Genomic DNA, 26115 nt, shown 5'->3' on the forward strand with positions numbered 1-26115 from the left:
AGTGGAAAGCAATATTAAGGTGGTTATACTACATGCATGTTTTAAGATGACAAGGGGTAAGAAAATGAACTTTTGCAAATGGTTGCAAGGTGTGAAGTTTCCTAACGATTATGCTTCAAATCTCGATAGATGCATGAGCCTTGATGAATGGATCGAACATTAAGAAATATTTGCTAATCGGTCGGGTAAACGTTCAAACATATTTGATACGTTCAAACGTATTTTTTGTGATGAAATTCGACTGTCACAAAATTTCTTCATATTCGAAAGTTGCATCTAACGGCAAACTTCCAACCATGGCAAAAAAAAAACTTTTAATGACAGTCGTACAGTAAACCGTCGCCAAAACATTTATGTGACGGTTTTCTTATTTTTTGTGATGGTTTCATCTGTCACAGTAAAAGAATTTACCTATAGTTTCGTCAATACATAACTCCGCCCCTATCTGTTGAATGCAAGTTTGCGTGCTACCTTATGATCGATTACATTATCTTGCATGAACACTAAGGGCTCGTTTGTTTTCAAAGATAATATGAGATGAAATGAGATGAGATTAAAGTTAAAAAGTTGAATAAAATATTGTTAAAATATATTTTTTAATATTATTTTTATTTTAGGATTTGAAAAAGTTGAATTGTTTATTTTATTTTGTGTGGAGATTTGAAAAAGTTGTAATGATAAAGTGAGATGAGATGAGATATTTTCTAAAAACAAACAAGGCCTAATTAAGATTATATATATACACACACATACATATTATTCCCTAGGAATTCATATTGTAGTACCTTTTTAAGTATTGCCATGCATGCATGATCAAGTTTTGTCCACACTTGTTATCTGTCAACTATGCAATAACGCCATTCTTTTTGTTTTTTTACAGATAGGCATGGTATGGCTTGATGCCATTGAGGGCTGAATGTGTGTAGTACCAGCGAAGCCACGTGAGCAGTCACACATGGAAGAAGGTATAGTACTTAGAATGGACCCCACTCATGATATCTGTCTGCCCACCTGTGCATGAGTGACTGCCAGCTGCGCCTTCTCGGCCACCGCCACTTTTCTTCTTCCCTATTATGCCCTCATACATATCCCTCCATCCGTTTATTTTTAGAGATGAGATGAGATTAAAATTAAAAAGTTAAATAAAATATTGTTATAATATATTTTTTAATATTATTTTTATTTTGGAATTTGAAAAAGTTGAATTGTTTATTTTATTTTGTGTGGAGATTTAGAAAAGTTGTAATGATGAAATGAGATTAGATAAGATGAGATGAGATGTTTTCTAAAAACAAACGAGGCCTAATATATTCAGGAAAATGATACAATATTCTCTGTAGCATTAGTTTAAAAAAACTGAGAAAAATACCTATAAAAGTACCCATGCATGTTATTTACATTGTTTATATATGTTTGTTCAAACTATCCAACTCATTTAAAGGAGACGGCAGTGGGGTAGGAGAGGATGAACAAATGGGTTTCTTGGTAATATAATTGCAAGCAGGGGGGTATTTTAGTGGAAAGTGTGTCTATATGTTGATGCATGCCTGTGTAAGACATTCATGTGCCTTAATTTGGAGAAGACAGTTTGGTGGAACAGATGCATCGAGCTGGACTTGAACTGGTGACCACCTTTGCCACGATAGAGACAGAGAGATTAGTTTCAAACTAGGAAATTAGAGAGGCATATATTCTTCTTTGCCCGCATCTGGTTTCTGTCCATCCCTAGCTATCCACACTTAATTTGTATGGGTTTTCTCAATTTCTTTAGCGATTTCCTGTTCATTAACCTTAACTTTTTGTCTGTTTTAGAACCCTTAAGCTTGTTGTGTGTTTGTGTGTCTTTATATTTGATCTTGCTTGGTTTCGATCTTCTCTTTTTAGGGCCAGCAAAAGCTATCTGGTTGAATATAGAAACGAAATGGGTTACTGGAAAGAAAAGGTTCTTCCAAAGATCAAGAAGGTTTTCGACAAGACTAGTACTGGTACCAAGAAGGCTTCTGCTTCTGAGGCATGCAAGTCGTTCGACGAGTCTAAGGTATATATATATATATATATATATATATATATATATATATATATATATGTGTGTGTGTGTGTGTGTGTAATTGCTTGCTGCTTTGAAATTTATTGCTTCTTTTGATCCGAAGATAATAGAAACCATAAACTTTTGGATATACTCATGCAGGCATATGTGAAGAATAATTGCAGAACAAAACAACAACGACAAAATTCTGACATTCTTTTGATATATATATCTATGTTTGGTTTTAGGAGCAAATCAATAAGGAGTTTGAAGAGAAGAGGATTGAGCTTCAACCTAAAGTCCTCGAGATATATGAGTCTTCTTCAGCAGAAATCAAGGTCAGATTATACCCAGCGAATTTGAGGCAATAACAGAACATATATATATACATATATAAAATATATATATATATATATATATATAAGGAAAAAATGAAATAAGAGATGAATGAAAATATAAAGAGTAAAACTAAATAAATCAAGTTTTCAACTGCAACAGACTTTTATCAAGGAACCTAAGGAGGCAGGATTGAAGAAGAACTCTGTTGTGGTTCAAAAGTTCCTAGAAGAACTCGTGAAAATCGGTACGTATATTATATATGATCATTTTTATTTCCATTATTTTAAGAACAAAGGATAATCTCCCTAGCTAAATTATGTTCACCACATTACATGCATGTACAGAATTTCCAGGATCAAAACCAGTATCTGAAGCATCTTCAAAGTTTGGGCCAGCTTTGGTTCCAGGACCAGTTCTCTTTGTCTTTGAAAAGGTATCAACATTCATAGTCACAGAAGAGAAAGTTGATGAACCACCTCCAGCAGCAGCTACAACAACTGAAGAAGCGGGTGGCAATAAAGAAAAGGAGATGATCTTAGTTGTGGAAGAAGAGAAGAAAGAAGAAAAGAAGGAAGAGGAAGAGAAGAAAGATCGGGAGGTGGAGAAAATAGAAGAAGAGAAGATAGAATTGGCAGTGGAGGTGGCTGAAAAAGAAGAAGCAGCACCAGCTACAATCGAGCCTGCCAATGTGAAGGAAGCTGCAGAGCCGCCAAAGCTTTGACAAACTCAAGTACAAGAACTTGCCTAAGAGTGAAGTCTGTGAGAACTTCTTTTATAAAACCAAAACTGCAATTTCCATCCTTAATTTTCTTTTAATATCTATTGGAATTTTTTTTTTTTTTTATGGATTGATTTCACAAATAATGATTTGATTCTTTGATTTAAGTGTATACTTTTTGTGGATTTATTTGAATCATTTACAATATAATTAAACATAACAAATAGATAATGAGAGGACGATCAATAAAAGGATATTAACAAATAACAATCCTCATTTACAAATTAATGGATTAAAAATGGCTATATTTATTTGGATTTAATTTTCACTCCGTGTTTATAACAAAATTCATGGATTTGAAAGGGAAAATAATTAATAGGAAAATTTTAGAACTCACCGGAAAAACCAGCTTCTTTAGGATAGATCTTATATTTTTTTAAAGAAAATGCACGAATCTTGCACATCTTAAAATTATATTTAATATTATTTTTTTGAAAATTTTAAAATTATCAACCCTAAGTGAGAGTAAAAGATATTTAAAGCGGTCTCGTGATATTTATTATAGTCAGTAACGATTTTGAAAATGTGTCAGTAGATTCTGCAAGATACTATTTATATATATTTTTCTTTTACTTAATTAAGTATTAAAACTCGACCAAAACTGTACAGAATTTGGATAGAAAGTTATATGAGGTAAACATATTATAGCTTTGTTCATCACTCCGATCTCAATTAATCTGACTTGTACGCATTTGATTAAAAATAAAATAAAAAATAAAAAAGGGTTTTTTTTTTTAGAAATGACGACTTTTATGCATCAGAAAATTATAATTTTCCCTACATCCAAGCATGAATAATTGACCCTCTCCTTGGTTGTGTAAGCAAAAAAAAAACCAAAAACTGAACAGTTGGTTTCGAGGATGTGGACAGTATAGCCAGCCCGCCATCCTCCACCAAAAGAGTTTCCAGACAGCAAGTAATCAACGATTTGAAACTCATATATATATATTATATATGTATGTCATATTCATACATGCATGGTTTTAACACATGTCAACATGTCATTTATCAAAGCAGAGAATATATATTTAACGTATCTTGGCCGCATTCAGTAATATTTTACAGTAGTAATTATAAAGTAAATGTTAGGAGAGAAGATCCTTCTCAATGTGTGTATATATACACATACAAACATACATACATATACATGTTAGAAATAATTTATTACATATACAGTCCCAGTATGAAATAAAGAGCAAAAGCATTTATCTCAAGCGGCAAATTGGATTGATTGCAATTGTTCAACTTTAGTAGCCTTTCATTCATCTACATTCATTTGCCGCTAATTCCACAAGCGTTATCATCTATCTCTATTGATCTTCAAAACCTATTTTCCATGCTTAATTTATGGGCAACAACCTTACTATAGCTCCTTATGAGTCTTTGGCTTTAAGTGATATATATCTTTACACAAAGGAGTTAGGACACTAAGCAAAACAAGTGTGATCCCAAGATCGTACCATGCATGCATCTTTATGTGCTACAACGATAAACATCAAGGCTATTAGTGTTATCACTCACCTTACCAATCTTTGTTTTGCGACATGTGGTCTTTGATAGAACAACATTTCCTTTCTTGAACGACTTGGTACCTTCAACCTTCCCCCTTCAACTAGTCTTACCTTATCAATTTTTTAGGAATGGTTCTCCCCTACATCTTCATTGACCAACACCACATACCTCTAGTTCTTTTCCTTTGTAGGGTTCTACTCACAATGACGCCACTACTCCAATTGAAATTGGCAATATTCGCTTCCTCGATCAGTCTCACAAGTACCTACTCCCCTAGCTATTGCAATTGATGCTTCCCAGCCAAGTGTCGCTACATCCACTAGTGACACTTCTCCCTTTGAAGCATCACCTTATTCACTCTCTTTAGTTCCCTTCTCTGATTGCTCAAATCCTCCAACTTCACTTTGGTCTTGTAACGTCCCGTCTCCGAGGGTCCGGAGAGTTAACTCATGTCACCTAAAAATCATTTTTCATCCACATAGTACATACTCTAATTTTTCTCTATCGCACAAAATACTCATTAATTCACATCAAATACTCCAGTTCAATTATTCTAAAACAATACAAAGTCTTAATATAAACATCAACCTCTCAACAAATCACATCATTAGAGCACAACAAGCTTACTGAATGAAAATCCTCAATACCCATATAAACGTTCTATGCTTAAACCATCATTCTTAACTCCTCTCACCTATGCTCTATATTCTTGATTCTCAACTGGAACATTCAAATCATCTGAAAAATATTGTGGAGATAAAGGGTGAGTTATCAACAACTCAGTAAGCAGAGAATATATACTAGTATGTAAACATGAGCCTTTTCAGAAAGTTCAGTATACAGAAACAAAATATTTCATTTTTATATGCAGATCTCAGAAACATGTTATCAGAAAATCAGAGCGACTTTTCAGATTTTTCATACTCAAAAATTAATTATTCATATTTAAAGACACTTTCCATATTCAAAAACCATTTTCATATTCAAAAACTAATTGTTCATATTCAAAGATCCGTTTCATAATCAAAGACCTTTTTGGTATTCAAAAACCATTTTCATATTCAAAAAAACCAACTGTTCATATTTAAATATCAGTTTCATATTCAAAAACGCTTTGGCATAACATAACTGAACATCTTCATCTTATCATATCATGTCATATCGTATCATATCATATACCATGTTTAACCCCCGTAGTAGAGTTGTGCTATTCCTGGTGGCCAAACCAGGCAGTATCATATGGTGAAACTTTCCCTTTTTCAATCTCGGAGCCCCGAGTGTGCATACAAAAAAGAACACGTAAAGGACCACTTTGTTTCCAAAGTGGGTGCACTCATATCATATCATATCATGTTGGTACCAACCATATCACGTGAACCAGTATCATCATATCAGGACCATATTCAGAATCAGATTCAGAACAGATAAGTATGCCAAAGTTTTATCATATCCATATCATATCAAAACACGTGCAAAACATATTCATATCATTTCCATTTGATAAAAAAAAAAAAAAAAAAAAAAAAAAAAAAAAAAAAAACAGATCCAAATCATTTCATATCACATGCATAAAAATCTCAATGATATCATATTCGCTCTTTTGCATATTTCAAAAACATGTCAAATATTACTCATGTCTACATTATTCATGTTAAAAATATTTCTTTTCTCTTTCATACATATCTCATGAGTGAATGCAAAACATATACTGAGGTTGTTTTTCACCTTTTTTTTTTTTAAAACAACATGCACATTTTTTTACAAACCAACCTCAGTTCATTTCTTTTTATGCAAATCTAGCATAGGGACCCCGCTTACCTGGACGACTTAGCTTCTCAGAATTTTCCTCAAAAAATGTCGAGTCGACTATAAATCATCACCTATAAAAAAATAATCACGTAATTTCCTTAAGTTTTCAATCAATCATGTATTTCGATATTTAAGCCTAAACTTCTAAAATAACGTATTTTAATTCCTCAAAATTTAAAACCCTCATAATCCCAAAATATATCATCACTTTCTAAAATCATCAATATTCACCATAACCAACGTCAAACTCAAAATACCAATATTTAAACCCGAAACAGCCAACAAATCTCACATCATAAACCAATCACACGAACAACTCCATAATCCAATCCAACCGACCCCAGTTATTCCTCGAACTCAGTCCGGCACAACCAACCAGTTCACAATAAATATGAGTTAGTGAAAAAATATATTTAAATCTCAAAAGTTCTTTGAAAAATACTTATAGCACTATATAATAATTTTCGAAGGATCATGGAGCTGCAAAAAGTGGCAACACAGCAATAGAACAGTGCAAAATGCATTGTGGCCGTGGGTCTCAAAAACTCACTTTTGAACTGGGAAAAACCAAGACCCGAGATTGATAGGGAAGGGTTTAGGGATGTCAGTGAAGCTAATGGTGGTGGTGGTTGACCGTGGGTGGAGATGTAGAGGGTGGTTGAAGGCTAAAATGTCCAAAACGGAAATGTTGATGAATGTGCTTCATCGGTGGCAGATCGGGGCTGAGAATGGGTGCATTAGGTTGTTAGGAGGTCGAGGATGAAGTGGTGAAGAAATGGTGGCCGGAGGTGGCACGACGGCGGCGCTGAGCGAAGAGAAGGCTGTGGCTTCAAGCCATGCGTGGGGGCTCATGGCGGCGCAAGAGGGGCTGGGATTGAAGGGGGTGGTCATCGGCCGGTGGGGAAGGGAAGGAGAGGGGCGGTGTCGGTCACGGCGGTGGGTTGGGTGGAGAACGACGCACGGACGCGGGGAGAGAAGGAAACCGCGCGAGAGAGAAGAGAGAGAGAGAGAGGAGGAAAGAAATGGGGGGAAAAAGAAAAGAGGAAGAAAAGAAAAAGAGGAAAAGAAAAAAAAAGTGAAGGAAAGAAATGAGGTTCAATCCTCACATCTTGGGTTACAAAAAAAATTATCCAGCGAAAAAGATTTCAAAACAGCAAGTTAAATAAAATAATTTAAACGTAGTGATAAAATGAAAATAAAATAATTAAATCCAACAACACGGTAATTTTAAAAACCACAAACAACTAATTTAAATTAAAGAACAATTTTAAATAATGAACAATTATTAATAACAAGAAAACGCATTGAATTAACAATTAAAAATCTTAAAATAATACAACGTAAATCATCTAAAATTTAAAACAAGATAGCTCATAATGTTAATAAATGCAATAATTTACTTAGTCAAAATACACGTAAATACGAGGTATCACAGGTCTCCTCCTAAACACACAATGGTTACTTGATGCTCACCTTCATATTATTGTGGATCTTCCCGAGGAGCCAAAGAGTGTTTGCATCGCTCTAAATCATGACAGATCATACCAGGCTATGTATGATGAAATACAGGCCCTACAAGACAACCATACCTAGACTCTTGTCCCTTGTGAACCTCACATGGGTATCATTAGTTGCAAGTGAGTGATCTTTAAGACTAAATTAAATGGTGACTGTACATTTTGCTAGCTTAAAGCTAGCCTAGTCACTAAGGACTTTATCCAAGTTGGTGGAGTAAGTTATACTGAGATATTCTTACCAGTCATCAGACCTGGCACCATTCAGATCATCCTCAATCTCACTCTAATCAACCGTTAGGATATTCAACAATCTGACTTCAAAATACACTCATTCATGGTGATCGCAAGAATTTGTCTTCATGGAGCAGCCCTAGATTTTATCCATCCTACTTCGATATTCAGCAAGTTGACGTGAAAGTAACTTCCTTTATGATGATATTCAATAATCTTTCTTCAGGGAGCAACCCCAAAATTTTATCCATCCTACTCTTGCCTCTCACGTATGCAAATTAAATAAAGCATTATATGGTCTCAAACAAGTCTCATAGTTGGTATGATAAGTTCAATAATTTTCTTATTATTGATGAATTAATATGTAGCTCAACCAACGATCTCCTTTTATCTACCATTCATCACATAGAATAATTTTTTTATTATTATATGTTGACAATATACTTTTAACGAGATCCAAATCATCTCATGTTAGTGAGTTCATTAGCATTCCTAGTACACAATTTGCCATGAACAACATTGATCCTCTACATTACGTTTTAGGAATACAAGTCACTCCAATTCCTGATGGTCTCATTTTGTCCCAAGCTAAGTATTTTCTTGATATATTGGACTGGCCCAAATGCAAGACATCAAACTCGGGATTGCACCAATGATCATTGGACATTGGACATCATGATGTCCAAAACCAAAGGTCTTACCGTGATGCCTTTTTCCATGACAACAACTATTATCGTAGTACTTTTAGGGCACTACAATATCTTGCCCTTACATGCTCTAAACTCTCCTATAGTGTTGGCTTTGTTTCCCAATTTATATATTCACCAATTGTAGCTCACTAAAAAATGTTGAAACATATTCTTCAATACTTACACAACATTGTTGACCTTGGTATTTATTTTGGCACTGTTTACAGGGTATAGCACCTTACTTCGTTGTATAGCTTCTCATATATGCAAAGACAACGTGTATCATTTTTATAGATATTATATGACATATCTTTTTTTCATCATCATGAGATTGAGTTTCTCATAACTCTTTATGGTAATCAGAGAGAGTTTACTGTCTGCAAATTTTATTTCTCCATGTCCAACTCATCAAACTACTCACTCTCCATCTTCCGCCTCATTTACTGAATACCTATACCCCGTGGCTCAAAATGTCACTAATTGTTTCTCTTTATGCATCACCTCCACCAACTTCCTACTTTGGAAGACACAAATGCTCAATATCTAGGAGAGCTATGATCTCCAAGGCTTCATTAAAGGAGAAATCAAATATTCACCATATCTTCTGGAGGATAACATATATGTTAACCCCATCAATGTCTAGTGGCGTAAGACAATCCACCTTATCAAATGCTAGATCACTGCCACACTCTTAGAAGACGTACTCAATATTGTCGTCAGTCTCAATATTGTCGTTGATGTCTAGAACGCTCTACTACATGCTTTCACCCATGACTCATCCAATCATAGCCTTACTTTCAAACAATAGCTCACCTCCGTTACCCAAGGTTCAGACACTTAGTCAATGTACTTTCATCGTTTTAATCGATCCAACCACTCCTTTCATGCTGACAATATATCCTAGGCCTTGGCTACCATGACCATTCAGGACTCTAAGTGGTTCCTAGACTCAGCTACAATTGATAATGTCACAAGAAATCCAGGTAACTTTCATGCACTTAAACCTTATCATAGCTTAAAAAGTTTTACGGTTCATAATAGTGTACTTTATTGGTCACATATATTGGTAACACTTCTGTTGGTTTTGGTACCTCTTCCATTCCAGTAAATGATGTTCTTTTAATTCCATATCATTACAAAGGACTTACTCCCTATTAGTAAATTTACTACTGACTATCTACTCATTGTTAAATTTGATGGGGATGGTTTTGTGATAAAGGACAGGGCAACTCAGATAAAAATGGCGAGGGGTTGTAGACGAGGTTGGTTATATGCTTTTGATGAAGCTCCAATTGCTTGTTTTTCTCACACATTTCACAAAGTCTATTTTACTTGTTGGCATCACCGTCTAGGGCACCCAAATCAACAAGGTCTATAGCATCTACATTCAAATAAACAGATTTCTTTTGATATTTCAAAATCTACTTCTTCTTCTATTTGTGTTAATTGTCAAATGAAAAAAAATCATGTAGACTACATTTTTGTAACGCCCCGATATTAGAGGTTCGGAGAGTTAGCTCTTAATACTTAATATCAACTTCAATAACACAACTATAAAATCTTGAAAATTCCATAAAATATTAATTCATTTACTCAACCCAAAAATCTATGTTCCTTCATAGGGATAACAAAGAAATTCTCAATAACATAAATTAAAACTCTGCAAAGACTCGAAAATATCCTTAATTCATCAAATCAAAATAATCGAAAATAAGTCAATTTACTAACTACGACTCTCAAATCAGCACTTGTACCATTAGGCACTTATTCCACTACGATCATCACACATTGCTAAAACTTCATACTCTTGTTCTCCAGCTGAACCATCAAAATTATCTGAAAATATATGGAGATAAGGGGTGAGATATCAACAACTCAGTAAGCAGAGAACATATACCAGTGTGTAAACATGAGCATTTACAGAGATCAGAATGCAGAACAAAACATTTTCATTTTCAGAGTGCAGAAGCAGAACTTGTTACCAAAATATCAGAGTGAAGATTTAGAAATAATTTCATTCAAAAATATCCTTTAGCATAGCATAAATGATCATCATCATCATCAGAACATCATATCAGAACAGAAGCCATGTATAACCTCGTGGTAGGGTTGTGCATCTACAGATAGCCAAGCAGAACATAAATCACTCTGTCACCAAAATGTGCACTCAAAACAGAGACCACTACTATAACTCGTGGCAGGGCCATATCTACTATTATAACCCGTGGTTAGGCCGTATTCACTATTATTACTCGTGGTTGGGCCGTATCCACTATTGTAACCCGTGGTTGGGTCATATCCACTATTATTACCCGTAGTTAGGCCATATCCACAATTATAACCCTTGGCAGGGCCGTAATTGAACAGAGCGGAAACAGAATCAAATTAAGAATCAAAGAGTCATGCCAAAGGTTTTCAGAAATCACATCTTATCCAAACAGAGTACTGAACAAAATCATATCATCTTCATAATCAAAGCAGATCCAAATCATATTTACATAATTATGCACAAATTTTCATATTTGCTTTTTTTGCATAGGTCAGAAATAGAATGTCAAAAATAAGCTCATGTCTACACCAGTCATGACAAAAATGCTTTCTCTTTCATCAGAGTTCAATGTATAATGAAGAATAAATAACTGAGGTTATTTTCACATTTCTTTTCAAAACATATGATGCACATTTTCGTAAATCAGCATCAGTTCATTTTTATTTTATACAAAGTCTAGCATAGGAATCCCGCTTACCTAAACTTCTTAGCTTATCAGAATTTCTCCATAGCAACACTGAACAAAAATCAATCATCACCTTTAGAAAATTATGCAACTTCAATAAATCTCCAATTGAGCAGTTACTTCGTAATTACACCTAAAATGCCTATTTTAATACCTCAAAAAATCAAAAATTTCTCTTAACTCTAAAATACCATCACTCTCTAAATTCATTAGTGTCCACTTAATAACTCTGATAAAAACATCAAAACCTAACTTATTTACTAGTATAATCATACTACAAAATTTAATACTAGATCATATACCAAAATATTTTAAATTAAACAACAACTTTTATTTAATAAACTAGATCATATCTAAAATGTTTAAAAATAAAATTACATCATTATCGTTTACTCTTGAAAAAAAATCTTTGCTTAATAACAATTTAAATTGCTTAAATGATTTGTGTAAACATAAATAAAATAGAGTCCACTAATACATATTTAAAAGTTTAAAACACACTACTACAACTTGTACTCAAAGGGTAAAACTGTAACTTTATCTCAATTAATATATGTTTGACCAACTATATGGTAAGCTTTGTTATTAGAAATAGAAAACATGCTCATAGTACGTGAAGTAAGGTTTAAGCGGCAAAGGCTCACTGTGAGGGGAGGGAACGTGCGACAGCGCAGGGAGCTGGCTGAGGTCGGCGGTGGTGGGTGCGGCGGTAGGGCACTGGGTGAGAGAGAAAATGATGAGAGAGAGAGAGATAATGTGAGAGAAAAAAAGAGACAACGGCTTACGGTAAGCAGTCGGGACGATGGGTGGCAACTTCCGTCCCTGGCAGCGTTTGAAAAAATATTCTGAGGAGCACAAACAAGGGCCCGTGCGGTGGAGGTGAGGAGGAGACGGGGTTGTCGGCGTAGAAGTGGCTTGCTCTGTTTTTTGGAGTCGAAAACAGGGGCTTCTTTGGTGTAGAAGTGGTATGGTTTTACGGTTGTCGTGTGCTGCAACCTTGGTGGCTGAAGGGAGGGATGCACCGCAGTGACTAGGTGGTGCGACTGGGTGGCCCGTGGCTGAGCTGGGGGGGTGTTACGCTGCTGGGCTTCGCGAGGGAAGGATGTTCCTAATGGCAAACGACTGCTGCTGTTGTTCTCCCATGATGGTTGAATGTGGAGGCTTGCGGGTTGTGTGGTTTCTCGGGTGCAATGGTGAAAGGCAGCGTTGTGGAGGATCTTGGCACTTTGGGGTGGTTTGTAGAGGTGCAGTAGGCTAGCGGCAGCAATGTGGAGGAGGTGTTGCTTCAGTGCAACTCAGGCGGTGGCACTCTAGCTTAGGTTGAAGATGGTCACTACGTGCTTGAGGGGTTGTGCCATGTGCGTGAAGTGTGAAACGCATAAATATAGAAGAAACTCATAAAAAAACCCTAGAGAAACAAATGGTAGAAAAACTGCCGTGAAAGTATATCTCCTATGCAAGTAGTTGTCATGAATGTCGTAGGGATAGGAACATGCATGCCGTGGAGAAAACTGACGTCAAGAGTGAACCTAGTTAAGGGAGGTTCAACGTGCATGAGATGATGCCTAAAAAGGTAGTTGAAACCTTAAGATAAAAATAGAAAGGAAACGTGCGTGGCATGGGGCTTAACAAAACTTGGTTTTGACAAGCAGTCCAAAGCATCTTCGTAGCTTATTCGTAATCTTCATCGGTCGAAAATATTCTAAATGCGACTAGCCTCGACTCACTTTTCAGTTAGCCTAACTCATTACCTAACTTGTCGGGCCGGAAACCAAATAAAATAAATCATACTTGGTCCATAAAATGTTAGCTGAATTTAACCTAATTAACAATCTCAATAAAAACTTATACATCGCCGAAATAAATTTTTGGAGCCCGTAACCTATTTTCAAAACTACTCGTTAAAATCCAAGTGGGTTTTTCATCCATATAAAAAAAAATCGAACGTGAATTTCTTACTTGGCCCGGGTGTTACAATTTTTGCCTAAAGACAACAAAATAACCAGTCATTTTCATAAAGTACATTGTGATTATGGGGACCAACACCTATTGCTTCCTATGATAAATATAGATTGTATTCCATCTTTGTTAATGAATACATAAATTTCACCTGGTCTTTTCCCATATGGCATAAGTTTGAATTTACTTCATGCTTTATGATGTTTTCCACTATGTTGAGTGACAATTTAATGCCAAAATTCGTGTGTTTCAAAGTGATGAAGGTGGGAAATTTGCTCCTTATGAGTTCATGTCCTATTTGCAATCTAAAGGGATCCATCATTAATCGGCATGTCACAAAACACCAAAGCAAAATGGAAAACTAGGAAAGCATTGGAACATCACCGAACTAATTGGCCTCACTATGATCTTTCATGCTCACCTTCCCTCATGGTTTTGGATTCACTACTTTTCTACTATTGTGTTTCTAATTAATAGATTACCCCCCAAAGCTCTTTATATGCAATCTCTTTTCTTCTATTTGTATAAAAGACAACTTGATTATTGCAATCTACGTGTATTGGGATCTTGTTCCTTCCATTTCCTTGGTGACAACCAGGCGCATATAGTGGAGCCAAAGTCTCTACATGTTTCTTTCTTAGCTATAGCGCCAAGCATACGGGCCACCCACTGGTCGAGTTTACAACTCATTGCATACGATCTTCAACGAATACGTTCTCCCTTATTGTGAAGACCCCAGCCCTCCACTTGTGATTTGGAGGTTTATTGCAACGTTTGGACTTGTAATACCGAGTTACACACCCTTGTATTTATGAATGTTATAATCATGCTCCTAGCATGTTACTAATGATATGATGCAATTGTAGCATAAAATAAATGTCTAGTCTAAATATATAAATATTATATATCAACACCAGAAGAGTTTTATGAACTCCTAAAGCATGGCAACAAATGTCATCCATAAGTCACCAAAATTAAAACCATAGTATCATAAATTACTACATACCAAAAATTGTTTCAACCAAATACTAGCACTCACCCCATTGTGGTAAAGCCGAAACACAGTAAACAAATAAACAAGGGGCTAATAAATGGGTTGATCCCTCCTTACTCCTTCGGATGCGTATATCGTCTTGCTCATAGACACCCTCATCAAACTAGTCTGCAAAACTTGTGGTTCTGGGAAATCAGCACCGTAGTGGGACTACTATGGTAAGATTTTTAAATTTCATAAGTTAATTTTATAGAAAGTCTTATAAATGTATGCATTGACAGTTATCACATAAGTAATAGATGCATGAATTATGAAAGTTTTCAAAGGATAAAGTCCTCCAGATTCCTCATCTTTGAATTTCAAAAGCCTTATTGTTCATATTAACTATATGTCATGACCTCCCCTAAAGATTCATATGCACGTTCTGATTCCCTTTGCCAGACCTATGAGTAACGTCTGCCAAAGTGACTTTGTCTCAAGAATTAGTTAAGACTTCGCCTAACCGTCGTTCACCTTAAGCTTCTCTAACTTCCACCAACCAAGAGGCAGCCTTTCGACCCAAGACCATTACACTCTCATGCACAGCATCAACCCAGAAGATATCACTTCATTCTTAAGCAAACTAGAATGGCTAGAGGAGTTTCACTAGGATAATGCTCAATCCTAACTGGGAATCATGAATCAACCCACACACTCTTCTTTTGAAAACTATGTGATCTTACAAGAATTACAGGTTTTTATGCGAAATGCCTAAATGTGTAATTTACATAACCATTGTAGGAAGTATACAACAGGAAAGTTGAACAATTTGCATAACTTACAATCATAGATCACACATTCGTAAGTATCATCATAGAAAAACTTACTTGAAGTTGCTAACATCACTAAAACATGTTTGGCTTGTTGTCTATGAAAGAGCATGGTTCAATTAACCTACAGTGTTGATAGTGTATTATTAAAGAGAGGTCACACACAAGTTTGAGGTTGATTAAGATGTTTGACTTTGCAAATTAGGCCCTTAGTGATGTTTGAAATTACATTATACCCCTCGGTATATAACCTAACACCAATCAGCTTTTGCCCTTTTTATTTCCATTTCTTTGGTACAAAACAAGTTCTATTATCAAATCCATCAACACAACTTTTAGTTCAAACTTAACCAAGCATTCTAGATTTCACATTTCTTATAATGGTTTTTATATCATACTTCAAGTGAACCGATATCTAGGGCCATAAAACATAAGAAGCATACATCAGGCTCTTGATATTACTCCAATTGAATCCATATAACAATATCATAATCAAAAGACTCAACCTTTTCACTAATAGGAATCTTAGACCATACTTTAAATCCCAATACAAATTCACATCAACCATAAACATCATCAAAGTATCATTTTCCTTCATGAGTTCTTATCATAACCAAGTATCCAAAACTTAGTTCAAAATTAGATCTTTTGCCCTCAAAACCATTTTTCTTTTAGTTATCAAAACAAAAACTCATACACCCGAAAACTTTGACATTAATAACTTCATATTCGACCATCAAAACTCATCATCAAGTACACTCTTGATCAGCCATTAAAACATGAAGCAAAAAAAAGAACATGAGAGAATAGGCTCATTCCTTGAAGGCTAAAATTGAGACTCCAAAGTCTAGGTTGCTACAGAAAGGTGGGAGTTTTTTGGGATGATGGTGTTTTGAGTGTGTTTGTGTAGGTGTGCTCTAGAGATTGAGAGAAAATGTTTGATGGAAATGGTTTTGTGAGTGGGCGAGTAAGGGAGGGAGAGCTTGAGAGAAAACTGAGGAGAGAATGGAATGTGCCCAGTGAGCAAGAGAGAGTTTGAGAGGGCTCTAGGGTTTCTTGCATGGCTTGTGGTTGGTCTTAGGGTTGGCATTCATCCTTATGTACATATGTATGGTGGATTGATAGAGTCTGAGGCAAGAAAAACTAAACAAATGAGGCTATTGTGTGAGTGGGACACCTGACCAAGCAGAAAGTCCTTTTGTAGTTGTTAGTCCTTTTTGGTCCCCAATCCCTTAGTGTAAGACATATGTCCTAAAGCATCTTGTGCTTGACCAAGAGTGGTTTGAGGCTGAGTTTGTGGGTGGTTAGGTCTAGGTATGGTTACTATTCATGCTGAAGTGGAGGGTGACATGGCAAGGCCATGATGAGGTGGCATAATCTTGATGAGGAGGCTGCTCCCCATTAGTTCATGTGGATGCCACATGTCAAGCATCCAAGTGATGAGTTATAAACTCTTAAGGAGGTGGGTCTTATACATTTCTACTAGAGGTGTTTTATGGTCGCTACATGGCACTCTAGGATTTTCCACATAGGCATTATGTTTTTTTTTTTTAAGTGAGAGTCCTAAATGTTAAATCCATTCTTCCCTCAAGCCTAAGAGATCTCAAGTGGAAGTTATGAATTTCTCCATGTTTAAGTAGTTACTAAATGGAGTGTTCTTCTAGGTGGTTTTTTCTTTGCAATTCTCACACATACTCTTCACCAACACAACTGTATGGTTAAGATGTTACTTTGTGCTCTTTTACTAACTGGGAGTCGTTAGCTCATCCTAATGATGCTTCCTCCACTCCTCTTCTACCTTCCACTCATGATCCCCTTATTTCATCAAGCACACCTCGTCTGGAGCCTCTGTCACTTGCACTGATCTTGCCAGGCCTACACCTAATGGCCGTACCTCGGTCCCTTGCATGGACACGAATCTTACAGGTTTTGTCCCTTTGAATCACGTTGTTTCTCCACCTTCAAACCAAATACCAACCACCACAAACCCAACCCACCACAGAACCAAACCATTCCTTCAACAAAGTTGTAGTACCTGTCCATAAAATCAGTCCAAACCAAATGAAAATCAGAAGAGAAAAAGGCTTGTGTTACTATTGCTATTCTAAATGGCATCCTAGCCATCGTTGTAATAGCCCAAGGTTGTATTGGATTGAGGAGGTGGAGGATGACAACGAGGAACCTTTAGAAGATACTAGACAGTTTTCTGACCAATTCGAAGACTATGTAAAGGAGAAATGGCACTACAAAAAATTCCTAAAATTTCACTGCACACCATCATTGGTTCTATGAACCCTAAGACTATGAGGGTGAAAGGAAAGATTGGGAATCAATGGGTTGTCATTCTTATTGATTCAGGAAGTATACATAATTTCCTGGATCCAACAATACTATCTAGGGTGCACATACCTCTATAAAATCAGGGTCAAGGTAGCAAATGGTGAAGTAGTTAACAGTAGGAGTGTAAATTTAAACCGGAAAACCGGTCCGGACCAGACCGAACCGGACCTGTTGGACTGGTTTTGAACCGGTCCGGTCCGGAACCAGTTTTTGAATTATGCAAACCGGTCGGAACCGGTCCAGTCCGGTTCCCGAGGACCAGACCGATTGGGAAAAAAATATAAAAATTAATATTTTATATATAATATATAATTATATGTAAATTTTTTATATATAATTATATATCATATATGAAATAATTTCATATCATAATTTATAAATTATAACATAAAATATTAATCTTAAATATGAACATTTGTAATTTGTTTGATTATATATTATTAATATAATTATATATAAGATGATGTTATTATAATTTATAAAATAAAAGTTTAATCTTGAAGATGAAAATTTAATTGATCATATGCTTTAAACATAAAATATATATATTAAATTATATTAAATATAGTCTAATATATTATATAGCTATACTAATATATAAGTTTATGACTAATACTAATATATAACTATACTAATAGTATAATATTAATACTATTATATAGTCTAATATATTATATAGCTATACTAATATATAAGTTTATAACTAATACTAATTTTTTTACTAAAACATATTTTTCTACTAAAACAGATTTTTTTAGTAGTGCAGATTTTGTAATAGGAACAGATTTTTAGAACAGTTTTTTTGAAGCAGTTTTTTTTATTAACAGATTTTTATTTTTTAATGATAAACTTACATTTTAAAAAATCGAAAAACCAGACCGGACCAGACCGGAAACCGGTAAAACCGGTACATACGGGTTCGGTCCTAAATTTTGTCCAAAACCTGACCGGACCGGACCAGTTACACCCCTAGTTAACAGTGAAGGCAAAGTGACGAGAGTGAATGTTTATATTCAAGGGGCATGTTTCATGGTGGATATGTATGTTCTTGTGTTAGTTGGATGTGATATGGTACTTGGTGTGCATTGGTTGCAAGGTTTTGGCTCAATATTATGGAATTTCAAGGAATTAACCATGCAATTTACAGCTCAGCAAGCTGTTATCTAGTTAATAGGGCTCGCAGGGTAACACTTGGATTGAAGAATGACCCATTCACAAGTGTAGCCAAATCGAAAGCAAGGGAATCATTTTGCATTTCATTGAAAACACAGCCAAACACCAACCCAACCAGATCCTAGAAAATATACAAAAACTAATCAACAACTATCCCGACATTTTTGCCACCCCAAAAGGCCTACCCCCAACCCGTTCCCATGACTATGCCATCAATTTACAGCCTGGAACCAACCCCATTTCTGTTTTTCCCTATCGATATCCTTATTTCCAAAAGGATGAGATCGAAAAGATTGTTATGGAGTTGCTGGACTCTGGGGTTATTAGGCTCAGTCAAAGCGCTTATTCCTCACATGTTTTGATGGTAAGGAAAGCGGATGGGTCGTGGCGTTTATGTGTCGATTATAGGGCACTAAACAGTGCCCCTATTAAGGATAAATACCCTATACCAGTGGTGGAGGAGTTGCTGGATGAACTGCATGGTGCTAAGGTATTTTCAAAGCTTGACTTGAGGTCGGGCTACCATCAAATACAAGTAAAGCCCGAGGACATCCCAAAGACCGCCTTCCGCACACATGAAGGGCATTATGAGTTTCTAGTTATGCCATTTGGCTTGACTAATGCTCCATCAACCTTCCAAAGCTTAATGAACCAGGTTTTTAAACTGTATTTCAGAAAATTCATTTTAGTATTTTTTTATGATATTTTAGTTTATAGTCAAGATGCAATAGCTCATTTGAACCATTTAAAGATTACTTTTGATGCCTTGATGCAGCACCAGTTGTTTGCTAAAATGAGCAAATGCATCTTTTGATTAGATGAAGTGTCGTACTTGGGCCATCTCATTTCTAGCCAGGGTGTACGGGCTGACCCTAAGAAGCTGAAGGCAATGTTAGATTGGCCTACCCCACGGTTAGTAAAAGACTTGAGAGGTTTTCTGGGCCTCACGGAGTATTATCGGAGGTTTATAAAAGGATATGAGGCTGTTGCTGCCAGACTAACAGATTTGTTGAAGAAGGAAGGTTTTAAGTGGACTAGTGAAGCACAAGCTGCCTTTGACAGCTTGAAGATTTCCATGACCCAACCCCCTGTCTTGGCATTACTAGACTTCCATTCACCTATTGTAATTGAGTGTGATGCACCAGGGGAGGCCATTGGAGCTGTTTTGATGCAATCGGGAAAGCCAATAGCTTTTTTCAGCAAGGCTTTGAAAGGTAGGGCTATGAGTGTGTCCACTTATCAAAATGAACTTTTTGCACTAGTTTCAGCAGTGCAAAAGTGGTGTCCTTATCTGTTAGGTCAGGCTTTTGTTGTCAAAACTGACCATCAAAGCCTCAAATTTTTGTTGGAGCATAGAGTAAGAACCACTATGCAACAAAAGTGGATTTATAAACTGTTTGGATATGATTTTGTGGTGGAATTCAAGTAGGGAATAGAGAATGTTGTAGCACATGGCTTGTCTAGGCAGAGGGAGGAAATTACAGCAACATTATCTGTGATATCTCTACCTAGTTGGGACTGAGTTGACGAAATTAAAACTTTGTATGCTGGGGACCCTATTGTACAGGAGTTATGGAAGAAACACCAAGCTGGTGACTTAAGCATCCCTTATACAGTTAAGAATGGATTGCTTTTATACAAAAACAGAATGTATATTCCAGCCAATCAGGGCCTAATTCAAAAGATATTGGAGTTAATTCACAGCATTCCTATGGGTGGGCATATGGGTTTTGACAAAACCCTACATAGATTTAAGAGGCATTTCTATTGGCGGGCCAGAAAGCTAACGTGAAGGCATTTCTACGGGAGTGTGATATATGCCAAGTGGTGAAGGTAGACAACTCCCTCCCTAGTGGGCTTTTACAACCCTTACCCATTCCCTCTAAACTGTGGGCAGATATAACAATGGATTTTGTTATAGGGTTGCCCAACTCTGGAAGATTTAATGCCTTTTGGATGGTGGTGGACAGATTTACGAAATATGGCCATTTTGTTCCCATTTCTCACCCCTACATGGCTAAGGTGGTACCCAACTTTTCATGAAGCACGTGTTTAAGCTCCATGGAATGTCACAGTCAATAGTTTCGGACAGGGACCCCACTTTCACAAGTCGGTTTTGGAAGGAGTTATTCTCCTTACAGGGGGGTTCAACTAGCCTTCAGCACTGCTTACCACCCACAAACGGATGGTCAAACAGAAGCAGTCAATAAATGGGTAGAAAGCTATCTAAGGAGTTATGTGGGGGACAGACCAAAGGATCGGGTTCAATGGATTGAATTGGCAAATGTTATAATTCTCGTATGCATGCATCCATAAAGATAACCCCATTTGAGGCATTATACGGGTACACCCCCCTAAACTAAGCAATTATATCTCAGGCACAACAAGGTTTGAAGAAGTTGAAGTTACCTTGAGAACCTGTGAACAACTATGGCACCTATTGAAACAAAACATTGTTAAGGCCCAAGAAAGAATGCGGAAGTATGCAAATAGCAAGAGGAAAGGACAAAATTACCAGATCGGAGATTGGGTTTTCCTCAAATTGCAACCCTATCGACAGTCTTCAATCAGCTGGCGCCAAAGTCTTAAACTTTCACCTCGTTACTACGGGTTGTACCAAGTGGAACAAAAGATCGGGGAGGTAGCCTATCGTTTGAAGCTTCCAGTTGTGGCTCATATTCACAATGTATTTCATGTTTCGCAGCTCAAGCCTAAGCTCAGCCAAGGAGTATTACCACTAACAACACTGCCTCCGATAGACAGTAAAGGGGTTATCAAAGCGGAACCAGAGGAAGTATTACATAGAAGATTGAAGAAAGTCAAGAACCAACCTTTAGTGGAGATGTTGATCCGCTGGCAAGGACAAAAGGCATAGGAGGCTTCGTGGGAGCTACACCACCATCTTTGTGAATATTTTCCCCACCTTGTGGGCAAGGTTTACTGAAGGGGGAGAGAGTTGTGATACGGCAGCGTGGAGAAAGAGATCCAAGAACTAAACTACTTCTATCATGAAGATGTTGTCGTGAAGATGAGTTAAGGTTAAGTTACGGTGTTGTGGGCTGAGGGCCATGGGCTTCATAATGGATTGCAGAAGAAATAAAGAGGCAGGATGGGCATGGGAGACACCGTGGATCTTGGGCTAGGTAGGAGGGGCCCAACTATGTTAGTTACTTGTTTAGTTACATTCAATATTGTAAGGGCCTTGAGCCCATATTAGAGTGAGGACTTATTAGTAATTCAATGCTTTCTAGTATATTAGCAGGCACAGTGTTCACGCCTAGGGTATCTGGACTATTATTTTGTTATTATCTTGTGGAGGTGTTTTTCCTCAAAGAAAGTGTAGTTCTCCGTTTCATAGAGGAAATACAGTTGTCACCATTTCATTACTTATTCTACATCCATCAATCTAGTACATTCTATTACACCTTCAAAAGTCCTCACTCAACATCCTATGCTCACTTGGGCCAAGGATGGCATTCACAAGCCAAACCCAAGGTACTAGAATTTGCATGTTGCACATGTCACTCATGATATCCCTCCCATCCCACGCACTATTATCTTTGCTAAACACTATGGAAGATGGCTTGCAACTATGAATGAGAAATTAGAAGCTCTGGGTAGCAATGTTACACAAACCTTAGCTCTTCATCAATGAATGTGATCCGCTTCAATTGGGTTTACAAATTTAAATTCAAACCTGACGTCTCCCTTGAGCAACTCAAATCTCGCTTGGTTGCCAAGCAATTTAACCAAGTTGATGGCCTTGATTTCTCTAAGGCTCTCTCTCTACAAACCTACAAACATTCGATTTGTTTTCACCGTTGCCATCGTTAAAATTTTGGGAGATTTGTTAACTCAATGTTAATGTGTTTCTTAATTAATTCCTTAACACTTTTGACAGTATTTAGTAGTCTCTGGGCCACACTGGCTCCTGCCATCCTAACCATGTCTGCAAACTCAGTTGTGTCCTCAACAACCTCGAACAAGCTCCACGAGCTTGGTTTGATTGGCTCAGTGTGTTCCTTCTACAACTCATGTTTATTGTAGCACCTCTGATTCTTGTATCTTCATCGGCAACTCTATTCATGGCATTATTATACAAATGCATTCAGTCGAATCCTTTTTCTAGACACTGTGGCTTTAGTAGGAAAGAACGTAACATATTTTTCTTTATTAGTCATCTACCCAGATATCCACATATTTTTCCAACACTACAGCTAATGCTTGTAAAGAAGATTGAGATCCAATAGAAAACACCACTAGGTCATCTGCATATATCAAATGTGTAACCAAAGGTAGCCTCATGGACCTTAGCAAGCACCGATAGCCCCTGCATCAAAAGAGTGATTGATTAATCTACTTAGGACTTCCTATGCTATAATGAAAAGATGTGGGGACAACAGGTCTCCTTCTCTAAGTCTGCGTGATGACTTAAAGAAAGTCTCTTTCACCATGATGGAAATCCAAGAAAAGGAGATACAGTTGGACACCAGCTTGATCCAAGCTTCTGCAAAACAAAATTCCTTCAGTACCGCCAACAAGAAATCTCATTCAATCCTGGTATATGCCTTAGCTATATCAACTTTGATCATAACATTGCCGCCTCACACCCTTTTGTTATACTATGAGCTCGCCTTTTATATAGTGTTGTTTATACTTTGCATAGACTTACGAGTCTAAACTAAGAAAAAATCACCACATCTCTATCTTTTGGTATCAACACCTATATAAGAGGCTAAATAAAGTATTTTCAAAATAGTGCCTTAAAAGAATTATGAGGCAACTTCAAGCAGATCTTCCTTGATAATGTCCCAACATTCCATGAAAAACAAGATCCAAAACCATCAAGACCTAGGCTGCTATCCATTCATATAGCATTTACAACTATCTTTAATTCTTCCATAGATGGTGGTTTACATATATATAATTTTCCACTTGAGAGATTACAGGGGTTATAAGAGAATCAAACTTGAAGTCTTCCACTGAACTATTAAGAGTAAGGGTTACTTCAAAGTATCCCACTCAGCCTCATGTATTTGTTCCGGACTCTCAAGAATTCTACCATTATCTAGTTTCATTTTTACTATTGGGCTTTATTCCTTCTGTCTTATGTTATATCATGAAAAAATTTGGTGTTAGCATTCCTTTCCTGCAGCCATTTTATTTTTTATTTTTGTTTAGAAAGTATTTCTTCCTACAGTAAACAAGTATAAAGTTCTATCTTCTTTCTACACAACTCCTATTCCATTTGACTAGATTGATTCTCACACAACCCTACCTCCAACTCTAGAATTTCCTCTTCTAGTTTCTGCATCCTTTGTTCAACTCTTCCAGATGATTGTTTATTCTAGACTCTTTAGTTTCAATACCAAATTCGTTAAACCAGTCCCATAAGCTGCTTTCCTACCAGGATAGTCAGTAAAGGTTTAAACTCCTTGGGTACGGCCCATATATGTAAGAATTTGAATGGAGTCAGGCCATAGGAGACATGACTAAGATTTTCAGTAGCTAACATGGGACAAACGATCAGAACATGTTTTTTATAGATACGACAACAAGATTTAGGAACATTTGTAGAAATCAATGTTCTATCCAATCTCACTCCTATTTTGTTTCTTCCTTTCCCTACCAGCCACTTCCACTAAACTACAATTGTTTATGAAAAAGTTAATGTCTTGGATGGCCACCCTCAATTTTGACAAACCTCCCAACTTCTAAGAATTATTCTTGATAGTATTGAAGTCACTAGCCACAATCCATATTTTATTATGTATTTGTAGATTCTTTAGGTCTTGCCAAAGAACCCTCCTTCCTAAATAGTTGCATTTAGCATGTAAGGATAAACTCATTATGTTGATAACTCACCACGCTTGAGATAGTTTGATTCGTAATCTGTAGAGGACAAAACTCAACTTCTTCATCCCACAACAGCCAAATGTTTCCATAAACATCCTCATTGGAAAATAATTAGAGAAACGTAACATTCTAACCAAAGACCTTGCTTGCTTTTTAACTGGCAATTAACGGTTCCAACAGAGCAATTACCTTAGGTGTAACGCCTCGTTCCCGGAGGTCCGGAGCGTTAGCTCTTGTAACCTAAATATCAACTCAAAATCACAACTATAAATGATCCAGATACTCCATAAAAATATTCATTTACCCAAACCAAATATCTATGTTCCTTCATAAGGACAATACATAAATTCTTAATCAAATAAATTGAAACTCTCCAAAAGATTCGAAAATATCTTTAACTCATCAAATCAAAATAACTGAAAATAACCAAATTACTAACTAAGACTCTCAAATAAAAACTTATACCCTCGGGTACTTATTCCTCAGCGAACATCAAACCTCTATAATACTGCCTACTCTTGCTCTCCAGTAGAACCATCAAGATTATCTAAAAAATGTTTAGAGATAAGGGGTGAGTTATCAACAACTCAATAAGCAGAGAGCGTATACCAGTGTGTAAACATGAGCATTACAGAGATCAGAATGCAAAACAAAACATTTTCATTTTCAGAGTGCGGAAGCAAAACATGTTATCAAAATATCAAAGCGAAGATTTAGAAATAATTTCATTCAAAAATATCATTTGGCATAGCATAAATGATCATCATCATCATCAGAACATCATATCAGAACAAAAGCCATGTATAACCCTCGTGGTAGGGTTGTGCGTCTGCGAATAGCCAGGCAGAAAATAAATCACTCTGTCACCAAGGTGTGCACTCAAACTTGAGACCATTACTATAACCCGTGGCAGGGCCGTATCTACTATTATAACCCATGATTGGGCTGTATCCACTATTATTACCCGTGGTTGGGCCGTATCCACTATTGTAACCCGTGGTTGGGCCGTATCCACTATTATAACCCATGGCAGGGCCATAACTGAACAGAGCGAAAACATAATCAAATTCAAAATCAAAGAATCATGCCAAAGGTTTTCAGAAATCACATCTTATCCAAATAGAGTACTGAACAAAATCATATTATCTTCGTAATCAAAACAGATCCAAAGCACATTTACAAGATTTATGCACAAATTTTCGTATTCGCTCTTTTTGCATAAATCAGAAATAAAATGTCAAAATAAGCTCATATCTACACCAGTCATGACAAAAATGCTTTCTCTTTCATCAGAATTCAAAGAGTAATGACAAACAAATAACTGAGGCTATTTCCACATTTCTTTTCA

The 26115-nt window shown here is 36.5% G+C and overlaps 1 protein-coding gene across 1 annotated transcript; it reads left to right on the plus strand.

The window, feature by feature from the left end:
• The first annotated feature begins 1538 nt into the window (after positions 1–1538).
• Positions 1539–3250, plus strand: LOC121267555 (plasma membrane-associated cation-binding protein 1-like). The gene is made up of 5 exons (XM_041171464.1): positions 1539–1746; positions 1885–2038; positions 2275–2364; positions 2525–2609; positions 2710–3250. Exons 2-5 carry the CDS (start codon positions 1922–1924, stop codon positions 3084–3086), a joined length of 669 nt encoding a protein of 222 aa, XP_041027398.1. The 5' UTR covers positions 1539–1746; positions 1885–1921; the 3' UTR covers positions 3087–3250.
• The last annotated feature ends 22865 nt before the right edge of the window (positions 3251–26115 follow it).

This window comes from Juglans microcarpa x Juglans regia, chromosome 5S (assembly GCF_004785595.1).
Source record: "Juglans microcarpa x Juglans regia isolate MS1-56 chromosome 5S, Jm3101_v1.0, whole genome shotgun sequence".
Lineage (NCBI taxonomy): Eukaryota > Viridiplantae > Streptophyta > Magnoliopsida > Fagales > Juglandaceae > Juglans > Juglans microcarpa x Juglans regia.